The sequence below is a fragment of the Nerophis ophidion genome, linkage group LG12 (assembly GCF_033978795.1).
Source record: "Nerophis ophidion isolate RoL-2023_Sa linkage group LG12, RoL_Noph_v1.0, whole genome shotgun sequence".
In the NCBI taxonomy this organism is placed as follows: domain Eukaryota; kingdom Metazoa; phylum Chordata; class Actinopteri; order Syngnathiformes; family Syngnathidae; genus Nerophis; species Nerophis ophidion.
In genome coordinates this window covers 60,571,399-60,595,456 of record NC_084622.1, presented here as the reverse complement: position 1 = coordinate 60,595,456, position 24,058 = coordinate 60,571,399, and the positions used below count along the sequence as shown (strand labels likewise).

At 38.1% G+C, this 24,058-nt stretch overlaps 1 protein-coding gene across 1 annotated transcript in view; it reads right to left on the bottom strand.

The window, feature by feature from the left end:
• Positions 1-24,058, bottom strand: part of LOC133563643 (protein arginine N-methyltransferase 8-B-like) — a 103,865-nt gene that overhangs the window by 5,603 nt on the left and 74,204 nt on the right. Inside the window, exons 7-9 of the mRNA XM_061917902.1 lie at positions 12,816-12,931; positions 7,488-7,638; positions 2,757-2,878 (exon numbers count right to left, since the gene is read on the bottom strand). Coding sequence (XP_061773886.1) covers positions 2,757-2,878; positions 7,488-7,638; positions 12,816-12,931 — 389 coding nt within the window. The remainder of the gene's footprint in view (positions 1-2,756; positions 2,879-7,487; positions 7,639-12,815; positions 12,932-24,058) is intronic.

Genomic DNA, 24,058 nt, shown 5'->3' with positions numbered 1-24,058 from the left:
GCTTCCCCTTCCTGAGGCGGCGGACGGTGGTCCAGAATCGCTTCGAAGCCGTCCGGAAGTCGTTTTCCATGGCTTCCCCGAACTCCTCCCATGTCCGAGTTTTTGCCTCCGCGACCGCTGAAGCTGCACACCGCTTGGCCTGTCGGTACCTGTCCACTACCTCCGGAGTCCTATGAGCCAAAAGGACCCGATAGGACTCCTTCTTCAGCTTGACGGCATCCCTCACCGCTGGATTGCAAGTTGTGCTTCTAATATTGGGATTATTATTAAGGCTCAAAATTCCATCAAAAAGCATTAGGTACAATGTGTGGAGGCATTAAAAATGCATACAAATGCAATTGGCAACAAAAAGACAACAAAACAAACCACTTGACACAGTTTTCCCAATTGGAAGAAAAAAAACTGCCCTTAAATGTTCAACATTTATTAAATTGCACGTTGTGCTTCTAATATTGGGATTATTATTAAGGCTCAAAATTCCATCAAAAGGTATAAAGTACACTGTGTGGAGGCATTAAAAATGCATACAAATGCAATTGGCAACGAAAAGGCAACAAAACAAACCACTTGACAGTTTTTCAAAATTGGAGGAAAAAACTGCACTTCAAAATGTTCAACATTTTATTAAATTGCAAGTTGTGCATCTAATATTGGGATTATTATTAAGGCTCAAAATCCATCACAAAGCATTAGGTACAATGTGTGGAGGCATTAAAAATGTATACAAATGCAATTGGCAACAAAAAGACAACAAAACAAACCACTTGACACAGTTTTTCCCAATTGAAGGGAAAAAAAACTGCACTGCAAAATGTTCAACATTTATTAAATTGCATGTTGTGCTTCTAATATTGGGATTATTATTAAGGCTCAAAATTCCATCAAAAGGTATAAAGTACAATGTGTGGAGGCATTAAAAATGCATACAAATGCAATTGGCAACAAAAAGACAACAAAACAAACCACTTGACACAGTTTTTCCAAATTGGAGGAAAAAACTGCACTTCAAAATGTTCAACATTTTATTAAATTGCAAGTTGTGCTTCTAATATTGGGATTATTATTAAGGCTCAAATTTCCATCAAAAAGCATTAGGTACAATGTGTGGAGGCATTAAAAATGCATACAAATGCAATTGGCAACAAAAAGACAACAAAACAAACCACTTGACACAGTTTTTCCAAATTGGAGGAAAAAAACTGCACTTCAAAATGTTCAACATTTTATTAAATTGCAAGTTGTGCTTCTAATATTGGGATTATTATTAAGGCTCAAATTTCCATCAAAAAGCATTAGGTACAATGTGTGGAGGCATTAAAAATGCATACAAATGCAATTGGCAACAAAAAGACAACAAAACAAACCACTTGACACAGTTTTCCCAATTGGAAGAAAAAAAACTGCCCTTAAATGTTCAACATTTATTAAATTGCACGTTGTGCTTCTAATATTGGGATTATTATTAAGGCTCAAAATTCCATCAAAAGGTATAAAGTACACTGTGTGGAGGCATTAAAAATGCATACAAATGCAATTGGCAACAAAAAGACAACAAAACAAACCACTTGACACAGTTTTTCCCAATTGGAGGAAAAAACTGCACTTCAAGATGTTCAACATTTTATTAAATTGCAAATTGTGCATCTAATATTGGGATTATTATTAAGGCTCGAAATCCATCACAAAGCATTAGGTACAATGTGTGGAGGCATTAAAAATGCATACAAATGCAATTGGCAACAAAAAGACAACAAAACAAACCACTTGACACAGTTTTCCCCAATTGAAGGGAAAAAAAACTGCACTGCAAAATGTTCAACATTTATTAAATTGCATGTTGTGCTTCTAATATTGGGATTATTATTAAGGCTCAAAATTCCATCAAAAAGCATTAGGTACAATGTGTGGAGGCATTAAAAATGCATACAAATGCAATTGGCAACAAAAAGACAACAAAACAAACCACTTGACACAGTTTTCCCAATTGGAAGAAAAAAACTGCCCTTCAAAATGTTCAACATTTATTAAATTGCAAGTTGTGCTTCTAATATTGGGATTATTATTAAGGCTCAAAATTCCATCAAAAGGTATAAAGTACAATGTGTGGAGGCATTAAAAATGCATACAAATGCAATTGGCAACGAAAAGGCAACAAAACAAACCACTTGACAGTTTTTCCAAATTGGAGGAAAAAACTGCACTTCAAAATGTTCAACATTTATTAAACTGCAAGTTGTGTTTCTAATATTGAGTCCATTTTATTTTGATGTTTGTTTACCTATTTAGGCTCTTCACCTTCCAATCGCAACAGTACCAAATACCACAGAAATTAAAAATGTTTGCTGTGCTTATTATTTTGTATACATTGTTTTTGTTACGAGTACATAAACCTTGTGATTAAAAGTGCATTAGAAATTAAATATATTATGATATTTTAAATTTGGCCACAGTTACAATTTTGTCTACACTGTCCAGACAATTGTATGTTCTTGACAATATATAAGAACGGGTCTACTCTCTGATGTGGACATTAAATCTGTTTAATTTCATTAAAAAAAGGTGTTAAAAAAAACATTAAATTAGATTTGCTGATACCTGCAGAAACTCAGTATCAGTAGGGCGGTCAGTATTCTCAAATTTGCAATTAATTCAGAAATAAAACAATAGGCAATGTTAAGATATGGACCACGTGAGTATTTGCCAAGATTCATATTTATTTGATGTTCATCCTGGTTTAAGTTAAAGGTAATACTCACAACATTTTTGTCGTTAGGCTTCATTGCAATGCTGCCAGTGATTTCCTCTCCTCTTCGCACGGTCAGATAGTCCTCCAGGTAGAAGACCGTCTGCTTCCAGTGGGTGTATGCAGCATCAGGAGCTGGGACCCACACAAGCACACATGGGTAAAGTATTTTTCTTCAGTTGTTTTATAATGTACTCACTATTTAGTAGGGGCCAGGGAAAAAATCGATCCGAATACGAATCGAATCGTTTACGGTGTGCGATTCAGAATCGATTCTCATTTTTTTTAAATCTATTTTTTTTTATATTTTTTTATTTTATTTTTTTAATTTATATTTAATCAATCCAAAAAACCACTACACAGCAATACCATAACAATGCAATCCAATTCCAAAACCAAAGCTGAGCCAGCAACACTCAGAACTGCAATAAACAGAACAATTGAGAGGAGACACAAACACCACACAGAACAAACCAAAAGTAGTGAAACAAAAATGAATATTATCAACAACAGTATCAATATTAGTTATAATTTCAGCATAGCATTGATTAAAAGTCCCTCACTGACATTATTATTAGACATTTATAAAAATAATATAAAAGAACAATAGTGTCACAGTGGCTTACACTTGCATGGCATCTCCTAAGCTGGACAACACACTGTGTCCAATGTTTTCACAAAGATAAAATAAGTCATATTTTTGGTTCGTTTAATAGTTCAAACAAATTTACATTATTGCAATCAGTTGATAAAACATTGTCCTTTACAATTATAAAAGCTTTAAAAAAAAAAAAAAATCTACTACTCTGCTAGCATGTCAGCAGACTGCGGTAGATCCTGCTGAAATCTATGTATTGAATGAAAACAGAATCGTTTTGAGTCGGAAAAATATTGTTTTTGAATCGCGAATCGAATTGAATCGAAAAAATCAATATATTATCGAATCGTGGGACACCCAAAGATTCACAACTCTACTATTTAGCATTGGGTCACTTGGCCTGGAAATGTTGCTTTCCACTTAAATTGCAACTCTAACGCCTTCCACTCTTGGGACGACATGGACAATTTAAAAATGTTTGTATTCATCCTGAAAAACAACTGTGAGGTTGTTCCAGACTGAGATGAAACTTCATTCATTGTGTAATTCACATTGTTTAAATATGCCTCAACAGTCACTACAGTTCATTACCCAAAGTTGTATTTTTGCCTCATTCTTATGAGAATCTTGCGTGTCATTGAAGCATTAAGGAGTGGGACTAAAAACAACCACCGGGTAGCATCTGTGAGCCGATAATATTGTACCATCTCTTTCGGACTAATCAGGCAGGTCGTGCATTCTTCCCACGTGCTTTAAGTGAAGGATGAGGCAAAATACAACCTATTTTAATAAAACAATGGCAAGCAAAACTAAATTTATGTGAAAGACCATTCCTTTTCATGATCTGTGTCCAAAAATGTAGCAGGTAGAGCTGCTGTGGGCAGGTTGTCGATCCATCAAGGCTTTATAGTGATTCCTGCTCTGTGATACATGTTTTTGATTGATTGATTGAAACGTTTATTAGTAGATTGACCACTAAATGGTTACACCCGAATAAGTTGTTCAACTTGTTTAAAGGCCTACTGAAATGAGATGTTCTTATTTAAACGGGGATAGCAGGTCCATTCTATGTGTCATACTTGATCATTTCGCCATATTGCCATATTTTTGCTTGAAGGATTTAGTAGAGAACATCCACGATAAAGTTTGCAACTTTCGGTTGCTAATAAAAAAGCCTTGCCTTTACCGGAAGTAGCAGACAATGACGTCACAAGGGAGAGGGCTCCTCACGTCCTTACATTGTTTATAATAACAACAATTTCCCCATTAATTTCAGCGAGGATGAAAGATTTGTGGATGATGAAATTGATAGCGAAGGACTAGAAAAAAAAAAAAAATAATAATAAGCTTCCTCCCACCTCCAAAGACATGCACCTGGGGATAGGTTGATTGGCAACACTAAATTGGCCCTAGTGTGTGAATGTTGTCTGTCTATCTGTGTTGGCCCTGTGATGAGGTGGCGACTTGTCCAGGGTGTACCCTGCCTTCCGCCCGATTGTAGCTGAGATAGGCGCCAGCGCCCCCCGCGACCCCGAAAGGGAATAAGCGGTAGAAAATGGATGGATGGATGGAAGTTTAAAAAAAAAAAAAAAGGCGATTGCATTGGGACGGATTCAGATGTTTTTAGACACATTTACTAGGATAATTCTGGGAAACACCTTATCTTTCTATTGTGTTGCTAGTGTTTTAGTGAGATTAAATAGTACCTGATAGTCGGAGGGGTGTGTCCACGGGTGTGTTGACGCCAGTCTCTGAGGGAAGTCACGGCAGCTGCATGGACGGCGCAAGCTCAGCTGATCTCCGGTAAGAGGCGACATTTTACCACAAATTTCTCACCGAAACCTGCCGGTTGACATTTGGTCGGGAACCATGTTCGCTTGACCGCTCTGATCCATAGTAAAGCTTCACCTCCGGGAATTTTAAACAAGGAATCACCGTGTGCTTGTGTGGCTAAAGGCTCAAGCTTCCCACCTCCATCTTTCTACTTTGACTTCTCCATTATTAATTGAACAAATTGCAAAAGATTCAGCAACACAGATGTCCAGAATACTGTGTAATTGGGCGATGAAAAGAGACGACTTTTAGCCGCAAATGGTGCTGCACTAATATGTCCCCTGCAGCCCGGGACGTCACACGCACGCTTCATCATTCCGCGACGTTTTCAACAAGAAACTCTGCTGGAAATTTAAAATTGTAATTTAGTAAAGTAAAGCGGCCGTATTGTCATGTGTTGCAATGTTAATATTTCATCATTGATATATAAACTATCAGACTGTGTGGTCGCTAGTAGTGGGTCTCAGTAGGACTTTAAGGCGGGGTCCACGTAAATCAATTTATGGCAGACGCAGGCTATCCCAGCTTGTCTTACATAAATGGTCTAAGAGCAAAACATTACATAAAATTAGTTCAGTATGTCAGTTCTGAACTTGAAAAATTAACTTCAGCTTGTTTTTTTGTTGTTATTTGTGCTTTTTTTCTGATTGCCAAAAGTATTTGGCCACCTGCCTTAAATCACATATGAACTTGAAGTGCCATCCCAGTCCTAACCCATAGGGTTCAATATGATGTGGGTCCACATTTTGCAGCGATTACGTCTTCAACTCTTCTGGGAAGGCTGTCCACAAGGTTGCGGAGTGTGTTTATAGGAATTTTCGGCCATTCTTCCAAAAGCACATTGGTGAGGTCACACACTGACGTTGGTCGAGAAGGCCTAGCTCTCAGTCTCTGATCTAATTAATCCCAAATATGTTCTATCGGGTTCAGGTCAGGACTCTGTGCAGGCCAGTCAAGTTCATCCACACTTTGTCATCCATGTCTTTATGGACCTTGTCATGTTGGAAGAGGAATGGGCCCGCTCCAAACTGTTCCCACAAGGTAGGGAGCTTGGACGTGTCCAAATTGTTTTGCTATCCTGGAGCATTTTAAAGTTCCTTTCACTGGAACTAAGGGGCCAAGCCCAGCTCCTGAAAGACAACCCCACACCATAATTCTGATCATTTGGATGGGTGGCCAAATACTTTTGGCAATATAGTGTATGTGTTTTCATTTTAAGCAATAATTCAGACTCTGCTTCGGTACCCTGTCCATCCCTGCCAATAGTTTGGCTGTCATTGACGATACAAGGCACACTTCAATCAGTTTCTAGCCTTCTGTTCCAGGTCCACGTAATAAACACACACAAAATAGGCCCTTTCTTATGTAGATTAGTAGCTGAACTTGCATTTCTTCCTCCCCTACTTCTCTTTGATCAAGTGTGGATGTTATCGTTGAAATGTAAAATTGACTATATGGACATAATTGTGCCTTCAAGACTGCTAATAGAAAAAAAAAACAACGTTTAGAAGTTCTTCTCAACAATCTGAACTACTGTTAAATTCAATTTAACTCACCAAAACTCAATTCATAATAGTTCAATTTACTTTATCTCCACTAGAGGTCAGTCACACACCACAATCACCCAGGCTTTGAATCATGCCAACATAATCAACTATTTCATTTGGAAATCGATTCAATAATTGTTTTAAAAACCTGTATGTTCAGTTTTCAAACATTACTTTCTATTGCTGTTGATTTGCATTGCTGTAGAAATACATTGTGAACAATTACATACATCAAATACAATTCCTTTATGTGAATTGTATTATTAAGTATTATTGTTATTATTGACTTTGGTTATTTCATCATTTCAATACTGAATATGGAAAGTACATTTTATTTCAATACCATACTGCATTACGATACAATTGTTGCAATTAATCCATCATTCCCTGTTGAAATGGAGCAGCATCATTTAAGGAAACCTTTTTGAAGCATTTTCGATATTGTAATGGTTGTATTAATCTACTGGTGATCATATTTAAAGGCAGTACATTGTTTACTCTCCCCAAAAAAAGAGCTAAAATTTAATAAGCCTGAGGGAAAAAAGTGCATAGTCTAAAATGTCTGCAACAATGCAACTCAATTTTATTTTCGCAAAAGTGCTGCAGATGAGGGACGATTTTTAATGTTAATTTCCAGCATTAGCCTTTGTTTAAAAAGAGATGTGTTGTTGTATGACGGTATCGATCAAACATATTAAATACATTTTCAAGGTTTTAACGGCGAGACTTTATAAAGTTGTTGAGCAGAGTAATACCCCTTACTTACCAGTGGAGAAACCCGTTTTTTTGTGACATTTGGTGAACTCTATGTTGAAGTAGGTGACCAGTGCATGAATGTAGTCGTTTCTCTGGATCTGCAGACAGAATGCTGACGTGAAAGAAAGATCCTCAGTCTTCACCGTGTAGATGTCCACTTCCTGTAAGCAGAGAGCGATGGATCTCTCACATCCAGTATATCACCTCACAGGTAATGAGGTCATAAAGTACCAGTATAATGAAAAACAAGTTCCCTCTATATTGAAGCTATTGTCATATACAAATTGTGTTAGATGTAAATATAAACGGAATACAATGATTTGCAAATCCTTTTCAAGCCATATTCAGTTGAATGCACTACAAAGACAAGATATTTGATGTTCAAACTCATAAACCTTATTTTATTTTGTAAATAATAATTAACTTGGAATTTCACGGCTGCAACACGTGCCAAAGTAGTTGGGAAAGGGCATGTTCACCACTGTGTTACATCACCTTTTCTTTTAACAACACTCAATAATAAATGTTTGGGAATGGAGGAAACTAATTGTTGAAGCTTTGAAAGTGGAATTCTTGCCCATTCTTGTTTAATGTAGAGTTTCAGTCGTCCGGGGTCTCCGCTGTCGTATTTTACGCTTCATTAAGCGCCACACGTTTTCCATGGGAGACAGGTCTGGACTGCAGGCGGGCGAGGAAAGTACCCGCACTCTTTTACTACGAAGCCACACTGTTGTAACACGTAGTTATGCATTTTTTTGCTGAAATGAACAGGGGCGTCCATGATAATGTTGCTTGGATGGCAACATATGTTGCTCCAAAACCTGTATGTACCTTTCAGCATTATTGGTGCCTTCACAGATGTGTAAGTTACCCATTTCTTGGCCACTAATACACCCCCATACCATCACTTTTCATTTTTGCGCCTATAACAATCCGGATAGTTCTTTTCCTCTTCGATACGGAGGCCAGAACGTCTACAGTTTCCCCCAAAAATTGAAATGTGGACTCTTCAGACCACAGAACACTTTTCCACTTTGCATCAGTCCATCTTAGATGATCTCGGGCCCAGACAAGCCGGCGGCGTTTCTGGATGTTGTTGATAAATGGTTTTCGCTTTGCATAGTAGAGCTTTAACTTGCACTTACAGATGTAGCGACAAACTGTATTCAGTGACAGTGGTTTTCTGAAGTGTTCCTGAGCCCATGTGGTGATATCCTTTAGAGATTGATGTTGGTTTTTGATACAGTGCCGTCTGAGGGATCGAAGGTCACGGTCATTCAATGTTGGTTTCCGTCCATGCCGCTTACGTGGAGTGATTTCTCCAGATTCTTTGAACCTTTTGATGATATTATGGAGCGTAGATGTTGAAATCCCTAATTTCCTTGCAATTGCACTTTGAGAAATGTTTTTCTTAAACTGTTTGACTATTTGCTCACACAGTTGTGGACAAAGGGGTGTACCTCACCCATCCTTTCTTGTGAAAGACTGAGCATTTTTTGGGAAGCTGTTTTTATACCCAATCATGGCACCCACCTGTTCCCAATTAGCCTGCACACCTGTGGGATGTACAAAATGAGTGTTTGATGAGCATTCCTCAACTTTATTAGTATTTATTGCCACCTTTCCCAACTTCTTTGTCACGTGTTGCTTGCATCGAATTCTGAAGTTAATGTTTATTTGCAAAAAAAAAGTTTATGAGTTTGAAAATGAAATATGTTGTCTTTGTAGCATATTCAACTGAATATGGCTTGAAAAGGATTTGCAAATCATTGTATTCTGTTTATATTTACATCTAACACAATTTCCCAACTCATATGGAAACAGGGTTTGTACTACCAAATGTTTTAACTTGCAGAAAATTATTGGTTTTACTTGCAAATGTTTTTTTTAATTGATGAAAAGAGCTTTTTCACTTATGAATTGTAAAAAATATATTTGTTTGTGGAGTTTTATTAGTAATGTCACAAAAGATACAAAAGCACAAAGAGTCACAGAAAGGCATACTTAACTTATTTGTGTGACTCTGTACTATATGTGCTAAATAACATCAATTGACCGGTACAAGGCAATGCATCTTCCAAATATAATGTGTAGATCTGATTTACTATCATGAGCAATGTTCATGCAATGTTCATGCAGGAGACCGTAGATAAACTTCCAGCTTCAGTCAGCATAAAATCAGCTCGAGTGAAATGATTTGTTTGTTGCGGCATTATTTTTAAGATATATGGACTTGCTTGCACACTGGTATTCATGCCAGATGCTGTGAGCTGGATTGAGCTTTGTTTACTGCTCATAAAATGAGGGGAATATCAGAGTCAAATGTTTTTCCCATGTAACGACTACTAATGCATTAGATCAGGGGTAGGGAACCTATGGCTCGGGAGCCAGATGTGGCTCTTTTGATGACTGCATCTGGCTCTTGGATAAATCTGAGCTGATGTTGCTTAAAACGATAAGTAATGAATAATTTCACTTATAATGTTCAAAATATAAAACATTCTCATGCATCTTTAATCCATCCATCCGTGCAAGAAGTTGTGTTAATGGTAAGAAGTTATTTAGTTATTATTGGTTAGTGTGGGGCTTGCCCTCCAGGGGGTTCTTCAGACCACCAAGCACCGACATGAGAGCCTGTTTCAGGGTTACAATATTGTTTTATTTTTCAATAAGTCTCTCAGTTGTTTTCCAGCAATTGTATTTCCAGCCCCAACCCCATCTCTCCTCCTGGCTGCTGTTTATAACAGAGCGACAGGTGAATAGATAACAAGGCCCAGGTGGGCCGTCTACGCACCTGTCGCTGCAGGCCACACCCCCTCCACAGTTAGCTTCAGAATAACAATGTTATTCCAAAGAATAAGAGACCTATTATACTCTAGAAATGTTGGTCTTACTCAAAAATGCACGCGTTTAGTTGTGTTCAGTGTTGATAAAAAATATTATATGGTTCTTACGGAAATACATTTTAAAATATTTGGCTTTTCGGCTCTCTCAGCCATAAAGGTTCCCGACCCCTACATTAGGTCATATTTGAAAATTCAAAAGTTAGGTAATTTATCCTGAATTCATCCGCGTCAACACCAGCATCTGGCATTTTCTTCTCCACAATCCAAAATTAGACTGCAATCAGAGCAGCAGTCATTTATTTTTACTGTTCTAATCTTTTATCACAAAATGTGAAGTTAATTGTATTTATATAGCGCTTTTCCCTAGAGAGTCAAAGCGCTTTACATAGTGAAACCCATTATCTGCATTTTAAACCAGTGTGGGTGGGTAAAGTGCCTTGCCCAAAGACATAACAGCAGTGACTAGGATGGTGGAAGCAGGGATCAAACCTGGAACCCTCCAGTCGCTGGCACGGCCGCTCTACCAACCGTGCCACGCCGCCACTGGCTTTGCAAAATCCCATCTTTGATAGTTGACAATCAGCATCACTCATTGGTTTTATTATCAAAAATAGAAAAAAAAAACGTCCCTGGCAAGCAACAAGTGTAGAATGATGGAACAATCACACAATAAAAGTGACAATGGGCCAAGCAAAAGCAGTAATTATACGTTTTAGCAGAAGGGTTACTGGTAGTGATACTAATGTGTGCGAAATGGTACACCGTATCGGCCTTTTAAATGTCCTTTACACTAATTATCCGTGCAGAATCAGTTCCATTTCAAAAAGACATGAAATTACGAGACACTGCACATTTTTTCTTCACTGTAGCCTTTTGTTTCCACGCTGAAATGATCATATATAGAATTACTCAGCCATGGTGGTCATGATTTCAACTTTTTATCTCATAATTATGACTTTTTTTTATCACATAATCTCAAGCTTTTATTTCACAATTTAGATTTTTATAGTTATGATTTCCTATCTCATACTTTCAACTTTTTATCACATAATCTCAACCGTTGTTCTTATGGTTTTGACTTGTTGCCTTATTATGAATTGATTTTATTCTCATAATATCAACATTTCATTTTATAATTAAAATGTCATACTTTATAATTAGGACTTTCGTATAACATACATTAGACTTTGTATCTCATACTCAAAGGTATGATTTTCTTTCTCATAGTTTTGACTGTTTTATCACATAATTACGACTCTCTTATCCCATAATTTCCACTTCCTATCTAATAATTTAGACTTTATATCATAATTTAAACGTTTTACCTCATGATTATAGTTATGACTTTTGTATATATATTTTTGTTTACTTTTTAGCTCACAATTTTGATATTTTGCTTTATTATTTTAATCTTACATCTCATAATTCTGCCTTTCAATAAGGCAATTTCGAAAAGTATCCAAATACATTTTGATACTGGTGCCAAAAGTGGAAATTGTAAAAAAAAAAAAAATGTCCACCCACCACACACAATTCAAAGTTAAAGTTATAGTACCAATGATTGTCACACACATACTAGATGTAGCAAAATTATTCTCTGCATTTGACTCATCACCCTTGATCACCCCCTGGGAGGTGAGGGGAGCAGTGACCGGGAATCATTTTTGGTGATTTAATTCAAAATTATGGGGTTAGTGCATGTGCCTCACAATACGAAGGTCCTGAGTTGTCCTCGGGATATTTCTGTGTGGAGTTTGCATGTTCTCCCCGTGACTGCGTGGGTTCCCTCCGGGTACTCCGGCTTCCTCCCACTTCCAAAGACATGCACCTGGGGATAGGTTGATTGGCAACACTAAATCGGCCCTCGTGTGTGAATGTGAGTGTACTTTCTCGGCTATTATCCGCCGACCGAAGTGTTGCTGTAGGGAGGAAAAGCGGAACGACATGTGTCGGCTAAGTACAAATATATACCACAAGCCCAAACATGTCTTTTTCAAAGCCTGCAGTGAAGAGAGAGGTTAGTGTTGTGCAAAGACAATTCCAGGAAAAGTGGGAGATGTTGAGCACAGGGGCACCCCGACGTGTCTTATTTGCACAGAGAAACTTGCGGTGCACAAGGAATACAATTTGAAACGTCATTATACAACTACACATGCTGAGGAGTATGCAAAACATTTTTCAAGAAATCTGCTTTAACCCACTGTGGCCCCCCGAGTCAAAATGTTTGGGGACCCCTGTTTTAGCCAACAGTAACAACATAACTTGTCATACCACGATTTTTCCTTGTCAGCGCATACTTTTGACTTTATAGCTCAAAATTTGTATTTTTCTATCATAATTAAGACATTTTTTTCCATATTTATATTCTTTCAGCGGAGGAAATGGCTTCCATACAGCTGGTGCGTGATTAAGTGGTATAGAAACAGTGAATAATCCTCACACGTAAGACAGAAGTGGACTGAACGTAAGCCAAGCGTAAATATTTGACTTACTTTGACCAGGCAGGAGTTGGTCACCACCTGTTTCTGGTCCACCACGTCAACCAGCGGCTCCTTGATTGCCACATTGCGAATACAAGTCATGTCGAAGCCATACACGTTCTCCCACCCTGGGAATCACAATATCATTACTCTCAGTCATCCAAAGCCTGTATAAAATATTATGCAAATGTCAACTTGTTGTTTTTGGTTGAAAAGCTAAGGGATATGGAACTATTACAGCTAGAACTTCAAAACCACATCAGGCAGAGTACTTTTCCAAAATTGTCGGATTTATACGATGTATGGAGGTATAATGACGCAAAAAAGAGTACCCTGTTTCCATATGAGTTGGGAAATGGTGTTAGATGTAAATATAAACGAAATACAATGCTTTGCAAATCATTTTCAAACCATATTCAGTTGAATGTGATACAACGACAACATATTTGATGTTCAAACTGATAACATTTTTTTTGTTGTTGTTGCAAATAATCATTAAAGGCCTACTGAAAGCCACTACTAGCGACCACGCAGTCTGATAGTTTATATATCAATGATGAAATAGTAACATTGCAACACATGCCAATACGGCCTTTTTAGTTTACTAAATTACAATTTTAAATTTCCCGGGAGTTTCGTCTTGGAAACGTCGTGTAATGATGACGCGTACGCAGGACGTCACGCGTTTTTAGGAAGTATGAGCGCTGCGCACACACACAGCTAAAAGTCGTCTGCTTTAACGGCATAATTACACAGTATTTTGGACATCTGTGTTGCTGAATCTTTTGCAATTTGTTCAATTAATATTGGAGAAGTCACAGTAGAAAGATGGAGTTGGGAAGCTATAGCCTTTAGCCACACAAACACACGGTGATTCCTTGTTTAAAATTCCCAAAACTGAAACTTTTCTATGGATCAGAGCGCGGTCAAGCAGACATGGATCCCAACCGGATGTCAACCAGCAGGTTTCGGTGAGAAAATTGTGGTTGAAAAGTCGCCACTTACCGGATATCAGCTGAACTTGTGTCGTCCGTACAGCTGGCGTCAACACCCGTGGACAAACCCCTCCGACTATCAGGTACTATTAAACTCACTAAAACACTAGCAACACAATAGAAGGATAAAGGATTTCCCAGAATGATCCCAGTAAATGTGTTTAAAAACATCGGAATTCGTCCCAATGCTATCGCGTTTTTTTTTTTTTAACTGTTTTTTTTTTTTTTCTAGTCCGTCGCTATCGATATCCTCAAACACGAATCTTTCATCCTCGCTCAAATTAATGGGGACATTGTCGTTTTCTCGGTCTGAATAACTGTTTTTCTTGGAGGCTCCCATTAAAATCAATGTGAATATGTGAGGAGCCCCCAACGTCATCGTGTGCGAATTCCGGTAAAGGCGAGTCTTTTTCAGGAAGTACCAGAAGTGGCGAACTTTATCGTGGATGTTCTCTACTAAATCCTTTCAGCAAAAATATGGCAATATCGCAAAATGATGAAGTATGACACATAGAATGGAGCTGCTATCCCCGTTTAAATAAGAACATCTCATTTCAATAGGCTTTTAACTTTAGAATGTAATGCCAGCAACACGAAACAAAGAAGTTAAGAAAGGTGGCAATAAATACTGATAAAGTTGAGGAATGCTTATCAAACACTTATTTGGAACATTCCACAGGTGTGCAGGCTAATTGGGAACAGGTGGGCGGCCCATCCTTTCACAAGAAAGGATGGGGCGAGGTACACCCCTTTGTCCACAACTGCGTGAGCAAATAGTTAAACAGTTTAAGAAAAACATTTCTCAAAGTGCAATTGCAAGAAATTTAGGGATTTCAACATCTACGCTCCATAATATCATCAAAAGGTTCAGAGAATCTGAAGAAATCACTCCACGTAAGCGGCATGGACGGAAACCAACATTGAATGACCGTGACCTTCGATCCCTCAGACGGCATTGTATCAAAAACCAACATCAATCTCTAAAGGATATCACCACATGGGCTCAGGAACACTTCAGAAAACCACTGTCACTAAATACAGTTCGTCGCTACATCTGTAAGTGCAAGTTAAAGCTCTACTATGCAAAGCGAAACCCATTTATCAACAACATCCAGAAACGCCGCCGGCTTCTCTGGGCCCGAGATCATCTAAGATGGACTGATGCAAAGTGGAAAAGTGTTCTGTGGTCTGATGAGTGCACATTTCAAATTGTTTTGGGAAATATTCGACATCGTGTCATCCGGACCAAAGTGGAAGCGAACCATCCAGACTGTTAGTGACGCAAAGTTCAAAAGCCAGCATCTGTGATGGTATGGGGGGGCATTAGTGCCAGAGGCATGGGTAACTTACACATCTGTGAAGGCACCATTAATGCTGAAAGGTACATACAGGTTTTGGAACAACATATGCTGCCATCTAAGCACCGTCTTTTTCATGGACACCCCTGCTTATTTCAGCAAGACGATACCAGGCCACATTCAGCACGTGTTACAACAGCGTGGCTTCGTAAAAAAAAGAGTGCGGGTACTTTCCTGGCCCGCCTGCAGTCCAGACCTGTCCCCCATCGAACATGTGTGGCGTATTATGAAGCGTAAAATACGACAGCGGAGACCCCAGACTGTTGAAGGACTGAAGCTCTACATAAAACAAGAATGGGAAAGAATTCCACTTTCAAAGCTTCAACAATTAGTTTCCTCAGTTCCCAAACGTTTATTGAGTGTTGTGAAAAGAAAAGGTGATGTAACACAGTGGTGAACATGCCCTTTCCCAACTACTTTGTCACGTGTTACAGCCATGAAATTCTAAGTTAGTATTTGCAAAAACAAACAAAAAAGTATGAGTTTGAACATCAAATATGTTGTATTTGTAGTGAATTCAATTGAATATGGGTTGAAAATGATTTGCAAATCATTGTATTCCGTTTATATTTACATCTAACACAATTTCCCAACTCATATGGAAACGGGGTTTGTAATAGTCCTTACAAGGAAGGATGGCTTATTGCATCCATTATTCATCAGAACAAAAACAAGTCCACTTATGACCTTGGTTAACAAGCAATATAGTTCCTCCGGTGTTCTTTATTAACATTAGTGCTGCTCCCTAAAATGAGACGGTGCTCCCCGCTAATGAGCGCCGCATGTTGACTGCTGCAGTGCGACACGAGGCCACTTCGACCTCAGCGCAAAGGTCAATTGGGTCCATCTGCCCACACGAGAAGATGAGGTCAGTTTGTGCATCCCTCCTTTCAGTGCAGCCATGTGTGAAATTCACATTTGCACAACTCTGCAGCACAAAACCGTATTCAAGGAGTCAAAATCTTCCGCGGTCCCAGCAACGCCCGGGGCGGGCTGTGCACAGCAACAGATTCACGCAACTGACAATTTGTGGGATATAATTAGCTCACATATTAGCAGTTAGATAACATATTCACAAATAAAGTGCTTGTGTTATTACTTTTTGCAGTCTTTTACGAACTTTGTCTTACCAGCGCACATTAGATGACACTAAATGTAGTTCCCAAAGTCCCAGACTTAGTCCCATGTGTACCACAAGAACGATAGTATAGTACAAACCCCGTTTCCACATGAGGAAATTGTGTTAGATGTAAATATAAACGGAATACAATGATTTGCAAATCCTTTTCACCTTATATTCAATTGAATTGACCGCAAATAAAAAATATTTAATGTTCGAACTGAGAAACTTACATTTTATTTTGCAAATAATCAATAACTTAGAATTTAATGGCAGCAACACATTGAAAAAAAGTTGGCATAGTGGCATTTTTACCACTGTGTTACACGGCCTTTCCTTTCAACAACACTCGGTAAACGTTTGGGAACCGAGGAAACACATTTTTGAAGCTTTTCAGGTAGAATTCATTCCCCTTGCTTGATGTACAGCTTAAGTTGTTCAACAGTCCGGGGTCTCCGTTGTGGTGTTTTAGGCTTCATAATGCGCCACACATTTTCAATGGGAGACAGGGCTGGACTACATGCAGGCCTACACGCTGTTATAACACGTGCAGAACAAGTTTGGCATTGTCTTGCTAAAATAAGCAGGGGCGTCCATGAAAAAGACGTTCCTTGGATGACAACATATGTTGCTCCCAAACTTGTATGTACCTTTCAGCATTAATAGGGCCTTCACAGATGTGTAAGTTACCCCTGCGTTGGGCACTAATGCACCCCCATACCATCACAGATGCTGGCTTTTGAACTTTGCACCAATAACAGTCCAGATGTTTCTTTTCCTCTTTGTTACGTAAGACACAATGTCCACAGTTTCCAAAAACCATTTGAAATGTGGACTCGTCAAACCACAGAAAACTTTTCCACTTTGCTTCAGTCCATCCTTGATGACCTCGGGGCCCAGCGAAGCCGGCGGCGTTTCTGGGTGTTGTTGATAAATGGCTTTGGATTTGCATAGTAGAGTTTTAACTTGCACTTACAGATGTTGCGACAAAGCGTAGTTACTGACAGTGGTTCCCTAAGCCCATGTGTTGATTTCCTTTACACACTGATGTCGTTCTTTGATGCAGTACAGCCTGAGGGATCGAAGGTCATGGGCCTTGCCGCTTATGTGCAGTGATTCCCCCAGATTCACTGAATTTGTTGATGATATTACGGAACGTAGACGGTGAAATCCCTAAATTCCTTGCAATTGGTCGCTGAGAAATGTTCTAAAACTGTTCTTAAACTAAAATATATAACAAGCTGGGGTAAAATTTTGACGACAATTATAAAAAATTTAAAGTAACACTGTGTATGCATAATGTCTGTAATCTCCAAACATTAATTATGCATTTAACCAAATCTACATGTTATCCAATTGACTACTTTTTCAGTTCACAATACTGTTCTTTTAAAAGCCCTGACATGTCAATCTCACCCGATCAGGCCCTAAAGGATTGTGCCAATTATCATATAATAACATAATTCAGGAGATGTTATACCCAGTGTGAACAAACGTCTACATTTGAATTGATATATTATGTATTTTAATAAGGATGGAATTCTTACAACAACTCACAATTTCATTCGATTCCCGGTTCTTGAAGGGGACTATTCGATTTGAGTTAATTCTTGATTCAACAAAATTTTTGATTTAAATCAATTTATTTGTACACCTATCCACTAAAAAGTCTGCTAAGTATCCATCCATTTTCTACCACTTGTCCCTTTTGGGGTTGCGGGGGATCCTGGAGCCTATCTCAGCTGCATTCGGGCAGAAGGTGGGGTACACCCTGGACAAGTCGCCACCTCATCACAGGGACAACACAGATAGACAGACAACATTCACACTCACATTCGCACACTACTGCGATGAGGTGGCGACTTGTCCAGGGTGTACCCCGACCATACTTGCTAACCCTCCCGGATCTTCCGGAGACTCACGAAATTCAGCGCCTCTTCCGAAAACCTCCTGGGACAAATTTTCTCCCGAAAATCTCCCGAAATTCAGGCGGAGCTGGAGGCCACACCCCCTCCAGCTCCATGCGGACCTGAGTGACATATCAAAAGTCTGTTTTCACGTCCGCTTTCCCACAATATAAACAGAGTGGCTGCCCAATGACATTATAACTGTAGAATGATAGAGAGCGAGTTTTTGGTTTCTTATGTGGGTTTATTGTTAGGCAGTTTCATTAACGTCCTCCCAGCACGGCAACAACACACAACAACAGCAGTCACGTTTTCGTCTACCGTAAAGCAGTTCGTCAGCCATAAACAGCAATGTTGTGACACTCTTAAACAGGACATTACTGCCATCTACTGTGCATGCATATGTGACAATAACATATACGGCTTTTAGAGATGTACTCCCTATGAACATTTTTTTAATTCATGTACCCCCTAATCAGAGCAAATAATTTTTGGTAGAAATAAAAAGACGTAAAATGCAGAACTATGTCATCAGTTTCTGATTTATTCAATTGTATAACAAAACATCGCTCATTTGTAGTGGTCTTTCCTGAACTATTTGGAAAAAAGATATAAAAATAACTAAACACTTGAGAATAAACAAGTGATTCAATTATAAATAAAGATTTCTACACATACTGCAATGAGGTGGCGACTTTTCCAGGGTGTACCCCTCCTTCCGCCCGATTGTAGCTGAGATAGGCACCAGCGCCCCTCGCGACCCCAAAGGGAATAAGCGGTAGAAAATGGATGGATGGATAGCTATAAATATACTCCTCCACTCTCAACCACGCCCCTCGCCAAACCCCCGACCATGCCCCCCACCCCCCGAAATCGGAGGTCTCAAGGTTGGCAAGCATGACCCCGCCTTCCGCCGGAATGCAGCTGAGATAGGCTCCAGCGACCCCAAAAGGGACAAGTGGTAGGAAATGGATGGGTGGATGAATTCACTCACTCGGGCCAATTTAGTTTTGCCAATCAACCTATCCCCAGGTGCATGTTTGTGGAAGTGGGAGGAAGCCGGAGTACCCGGAGGGAACCCACGCAGTCAGGAGGAGAACATGCAAACTCCACACAAATAGCTCCCGAGCCTGGGATTGAACTCACGACCTTCGTATTGTGAGGCACATGCACTGCTGCCCGTCTGCTAAGTATTTATTTATTTTTGTATATATATTTTTTTAATTATTTACTTATTCTTTCATTTTTGCACTGCTCGTCCTCATTAGGGTCATGGGTGAGCTCGAGCTTATCCCACCTGACTTTGGGGTACACCTTTTGAAGGGTCACCAGTTGATCCCAGAACACACATGTTGTGGATCAGTGATTACCATATTTCCTTGAATTGCCGCCGGGGCGCTAATTAATTTAAAACCTCTTCCATCCACGCGCACATTCACGGTACAAACATACATATACTGTAAATAAATAAATGGGTTGTACTTGTATAGCGCGTTTCTACCTTCAAGGTACTCAAAGCGCTTTGACACTACTTCCACATTTACCCATTCACACACTGATGGAGGGAGCTGCCATGCAAGGCGCCAACCAGCACCCATCAGGAGCAAGGGTGAAGTGTCTTGCTCAGGACACAACGGACGTGACGAGGTTGGTACTAGGTGGGATTTGAACCAGGGACCTTCGGGTTGCGCATGGCCACTCCCTCACTGCGCCACGTACATACACATTCACTGTACAAACAAACATACATATACTGTACATATACATTCACTGTAAAAACATACATATACTGTACATATACATTCACTGTACAAACAAACATACATATAAAGCGTTACTAAAACGGCCTTCTTTCATCTCCGTAATATCGCTAAAATTCGCTCCATTCTGTCCACTAAAGACGCTGAGATCATTATCCATGCGTTTGTTACGTCTCGTCTCGACTACTGTAACGTATTATTTTCGGGTCTCCCCATGTCTAGCATTAAAAGATTACAGTTGGTACAAAATGCGGCTGCTAGACTTTTGACAAGAACAAGAAAGTTTGATCACATTACGCCTGTACTGTATATACCTTTATATACATATATACATACATATATACCTGTACTGGCTCACCTGCACTGGCTTCCTGTGCACTTAAGATGTGACTTTAAGGTTTTACTACTTACGTATAAAATACTACACGGTCTAGCTCCATCTTATCTTGCCGATTGTATTGTACCATATGTCCCGGCAAGAAATCTGCCTTCAAAGGACTCCGGCTTATTAGTGATTCCCAAAGCCCAAAAAACGTCTGCGGGCTATAGAGCATTTTCCGTTCGGGCTCCAGTACTCTGGAATGCCCTCCCGGTAACAGTTCGCGATGCCACCTCAGTAGAAGCATTTAAGTCTCACCTTAAAACTCATTTGTATACTCTAGCCTTTAAATAGACTCCCTTTTTAGACCAGTTGATCTGCCGTTTCTTTTCTTTTTCTTCTATGTCCCACTCTCCCGTGTGGAGGGGGTCCGGTCCGATCCGGTGGCCATGTACTGCTCGCCTGTGTATCGGCTGGGGACATCTCTGCGCTGCTGATCCGCCTCCGCTTGGGATGGTTTCCTGCTGGCTCCGCTGTGAACGGGACTCTCGCTGCTGTGTCTTGGATCCTCTTTGGACTGGACTCTCGCGACTGTGTTGTATCCATTGTGGATTGAACTTTCACAGTATCATGTTAGATCCGCTCGACATTCATTGCTTTCCTCCTCTCTAAGGTTCTCATAGTCATCATTGTCACCGACGTCCCACTGGGTCATTATTGTCACCAATGTCCCACTGGGTGTGAGTTTTCCTACCGAGGATGTCGTGGTGGTTTGTGCAGCCCTTTGAGACACTAGTGATTTAGGGCTATATAAGTAAACATTGATTGATTGATTGACATATACTGTACATATACATTCACTGTACAAACAAACATACATATACTGTACATATACATTCACTGTACAAACAAACATACATATACTGTACATACACATTCACTGTACAAACATACATATACTGTACATATACATTCACTGTACAAACATACATATACTGTACATATACATTCACTGTACAAACAAACATACATATACTGTACATACATATTCACTGTACAAACAAACATACATATACTGTACATATACATTCACTGTACAAACATACATATACTGTACATATACATTCACTGTACAAACAAACATACATATACTGTACATATACATTCACTGTACAAACATACATATACTGTACATATACATTCACTGTACAAACAAACATACATATACTGTACATATACATTCACTGTACAAACATACATATACTGTACATATACATTCACTGTACAAACAAACATACATATACTGTACATATACATTCACTGTACAAACAAACATACATATACTGTACATATACATTCACTGTACAAACATACATATACATATACTGTACATATACATTCACTGTACAAACATACATATACACATACTGTACATATACATTCACTGTACAAACAAACATACATATACTGTACATATACATTCACTGTACAAACATACATATACTGTACATATACATTCACTGTACAAACAAACATGCATATACTGTACATATACATTCACTGTACAAACATACATATACTGTACATATACATTCACTGTACAAACATACATATACTGTACATATACATTCACTGTACAAACAAACATACATATACTGTACATATACATTCACTGTACAAACATACATATACTGTACATATACATTCACTGTACAAACATACATATACTGTACATACACAATCACTGTACATACAAACATACATATACTGTACATACACATTCACTGTACAAACATACATACATATACTGTACATATACATTCACTGTACAAACATACATATACTGTACATATACATTCACTGTACAAACAAACATACATATACTGTACATATACATTCACTGTACAAACAAACATACACATACTGTACATATACATTCACTGTACAAACATACATATACTGTACATATACATTCACTGTACAAACAAACATACACATACTGTACATATACATTCACTGTACAAACATACATATACTGTACATATACATTCACTGTACAAACAAACATACACATACTGTACATATACATTCACTGTACAAACATACATATACTGTACATATACATTCACTGTACAAACAAACATATATATACTGTACATATACATTCACTGTACAAACGTACATATACATTCACTGTACAAACATACATATACACATACTGTACATATACATTTACTGTACAAACAAACATACATATACTGTACATATACATTCACTGTACAAACATACATATACTGTACACATACATTCACTGTACAAACATACATATACTGTACATATACATTCACTGTACAAACATACATATACTGTACATATACATTCACTGTACAAACAAACATACATATACTGTACATATACATTCACTGTACAAACAAACATACATATACTGTACATATACATTCACTGTACAAACATACATATACTGTACATATACATTCACTGTACAAACAAACATACATATACTGTACATATAGATTCACTGTACAAACAAACATACATATACTGTACATATACATTCACTGTACAAACATACATATACTGTACATATACATTCACTGTACAAACAAACATACATATACTGTACATATACATTCACTGTACAAACATTCATATACACATACTGTACATATACATTTACTGTACAAACAAACATACATATACTGTACATATACATTCACTGTACAAACATACATATACTGTACATATAGATTTACTGTACAAACAAACATACATATACTGTACATATACATTCACTGTACAAACAAACATACATATACTGTACATATACATTCACTGTACAAACAAACATACACATACTGTACATATACATTCACTGTACAAACATACATATACTGTACATATACATTCACTGTACAAACAAACATACACATACTGTACATATACATTCACTGTACAAACATACATATACTGTACATATACATTCACTGTACAAACAAACATACACATACTGTACATATACATTCACTGTACAAACATACATATACTGTACATATACATTCACTGTACAAACAAACATATATATACTGTACATATACATTCACTGTACAAACGTACATATACATTCACTGTACAAACATACATATACACATACTGTACATATACATTTACTGTACAAACAAACATACATATACTGTACATATACATTCACTGTACAAACATACATATACTGTACATATACATTCACTGTACAAACAAACATACATATACTGTACATATACATTCACTGTACAAACATACATATACTGTACATATACATTCACTGTACAAACAAACATACATATACTGTACATATACATTCACTGTACAAACAAACATACATATACTGTACATATACATTCACTGTACAAACATACATATACTGTACATATACATTCACTGTACAAACAAACATACATATACTGTACATATAGATTCACTGTACAAACAAACATACATATACTGTACATATACATTCACTGTACAAACATACATATACTGTACATATACATTCACTGTACAAACAAACATACATATACTGTACATATACATTCACTGTACAAACATTCATATACACATACTGTACATATACATTTACTGTACAAACAAACATACATATACTGTACATATACATTCACTGTACAAACATACATATACTGTACATATACATTCACTGTACAAACATACATATACTGTACATATACATTCACTGTACAAACAAACATACACATACTGTACA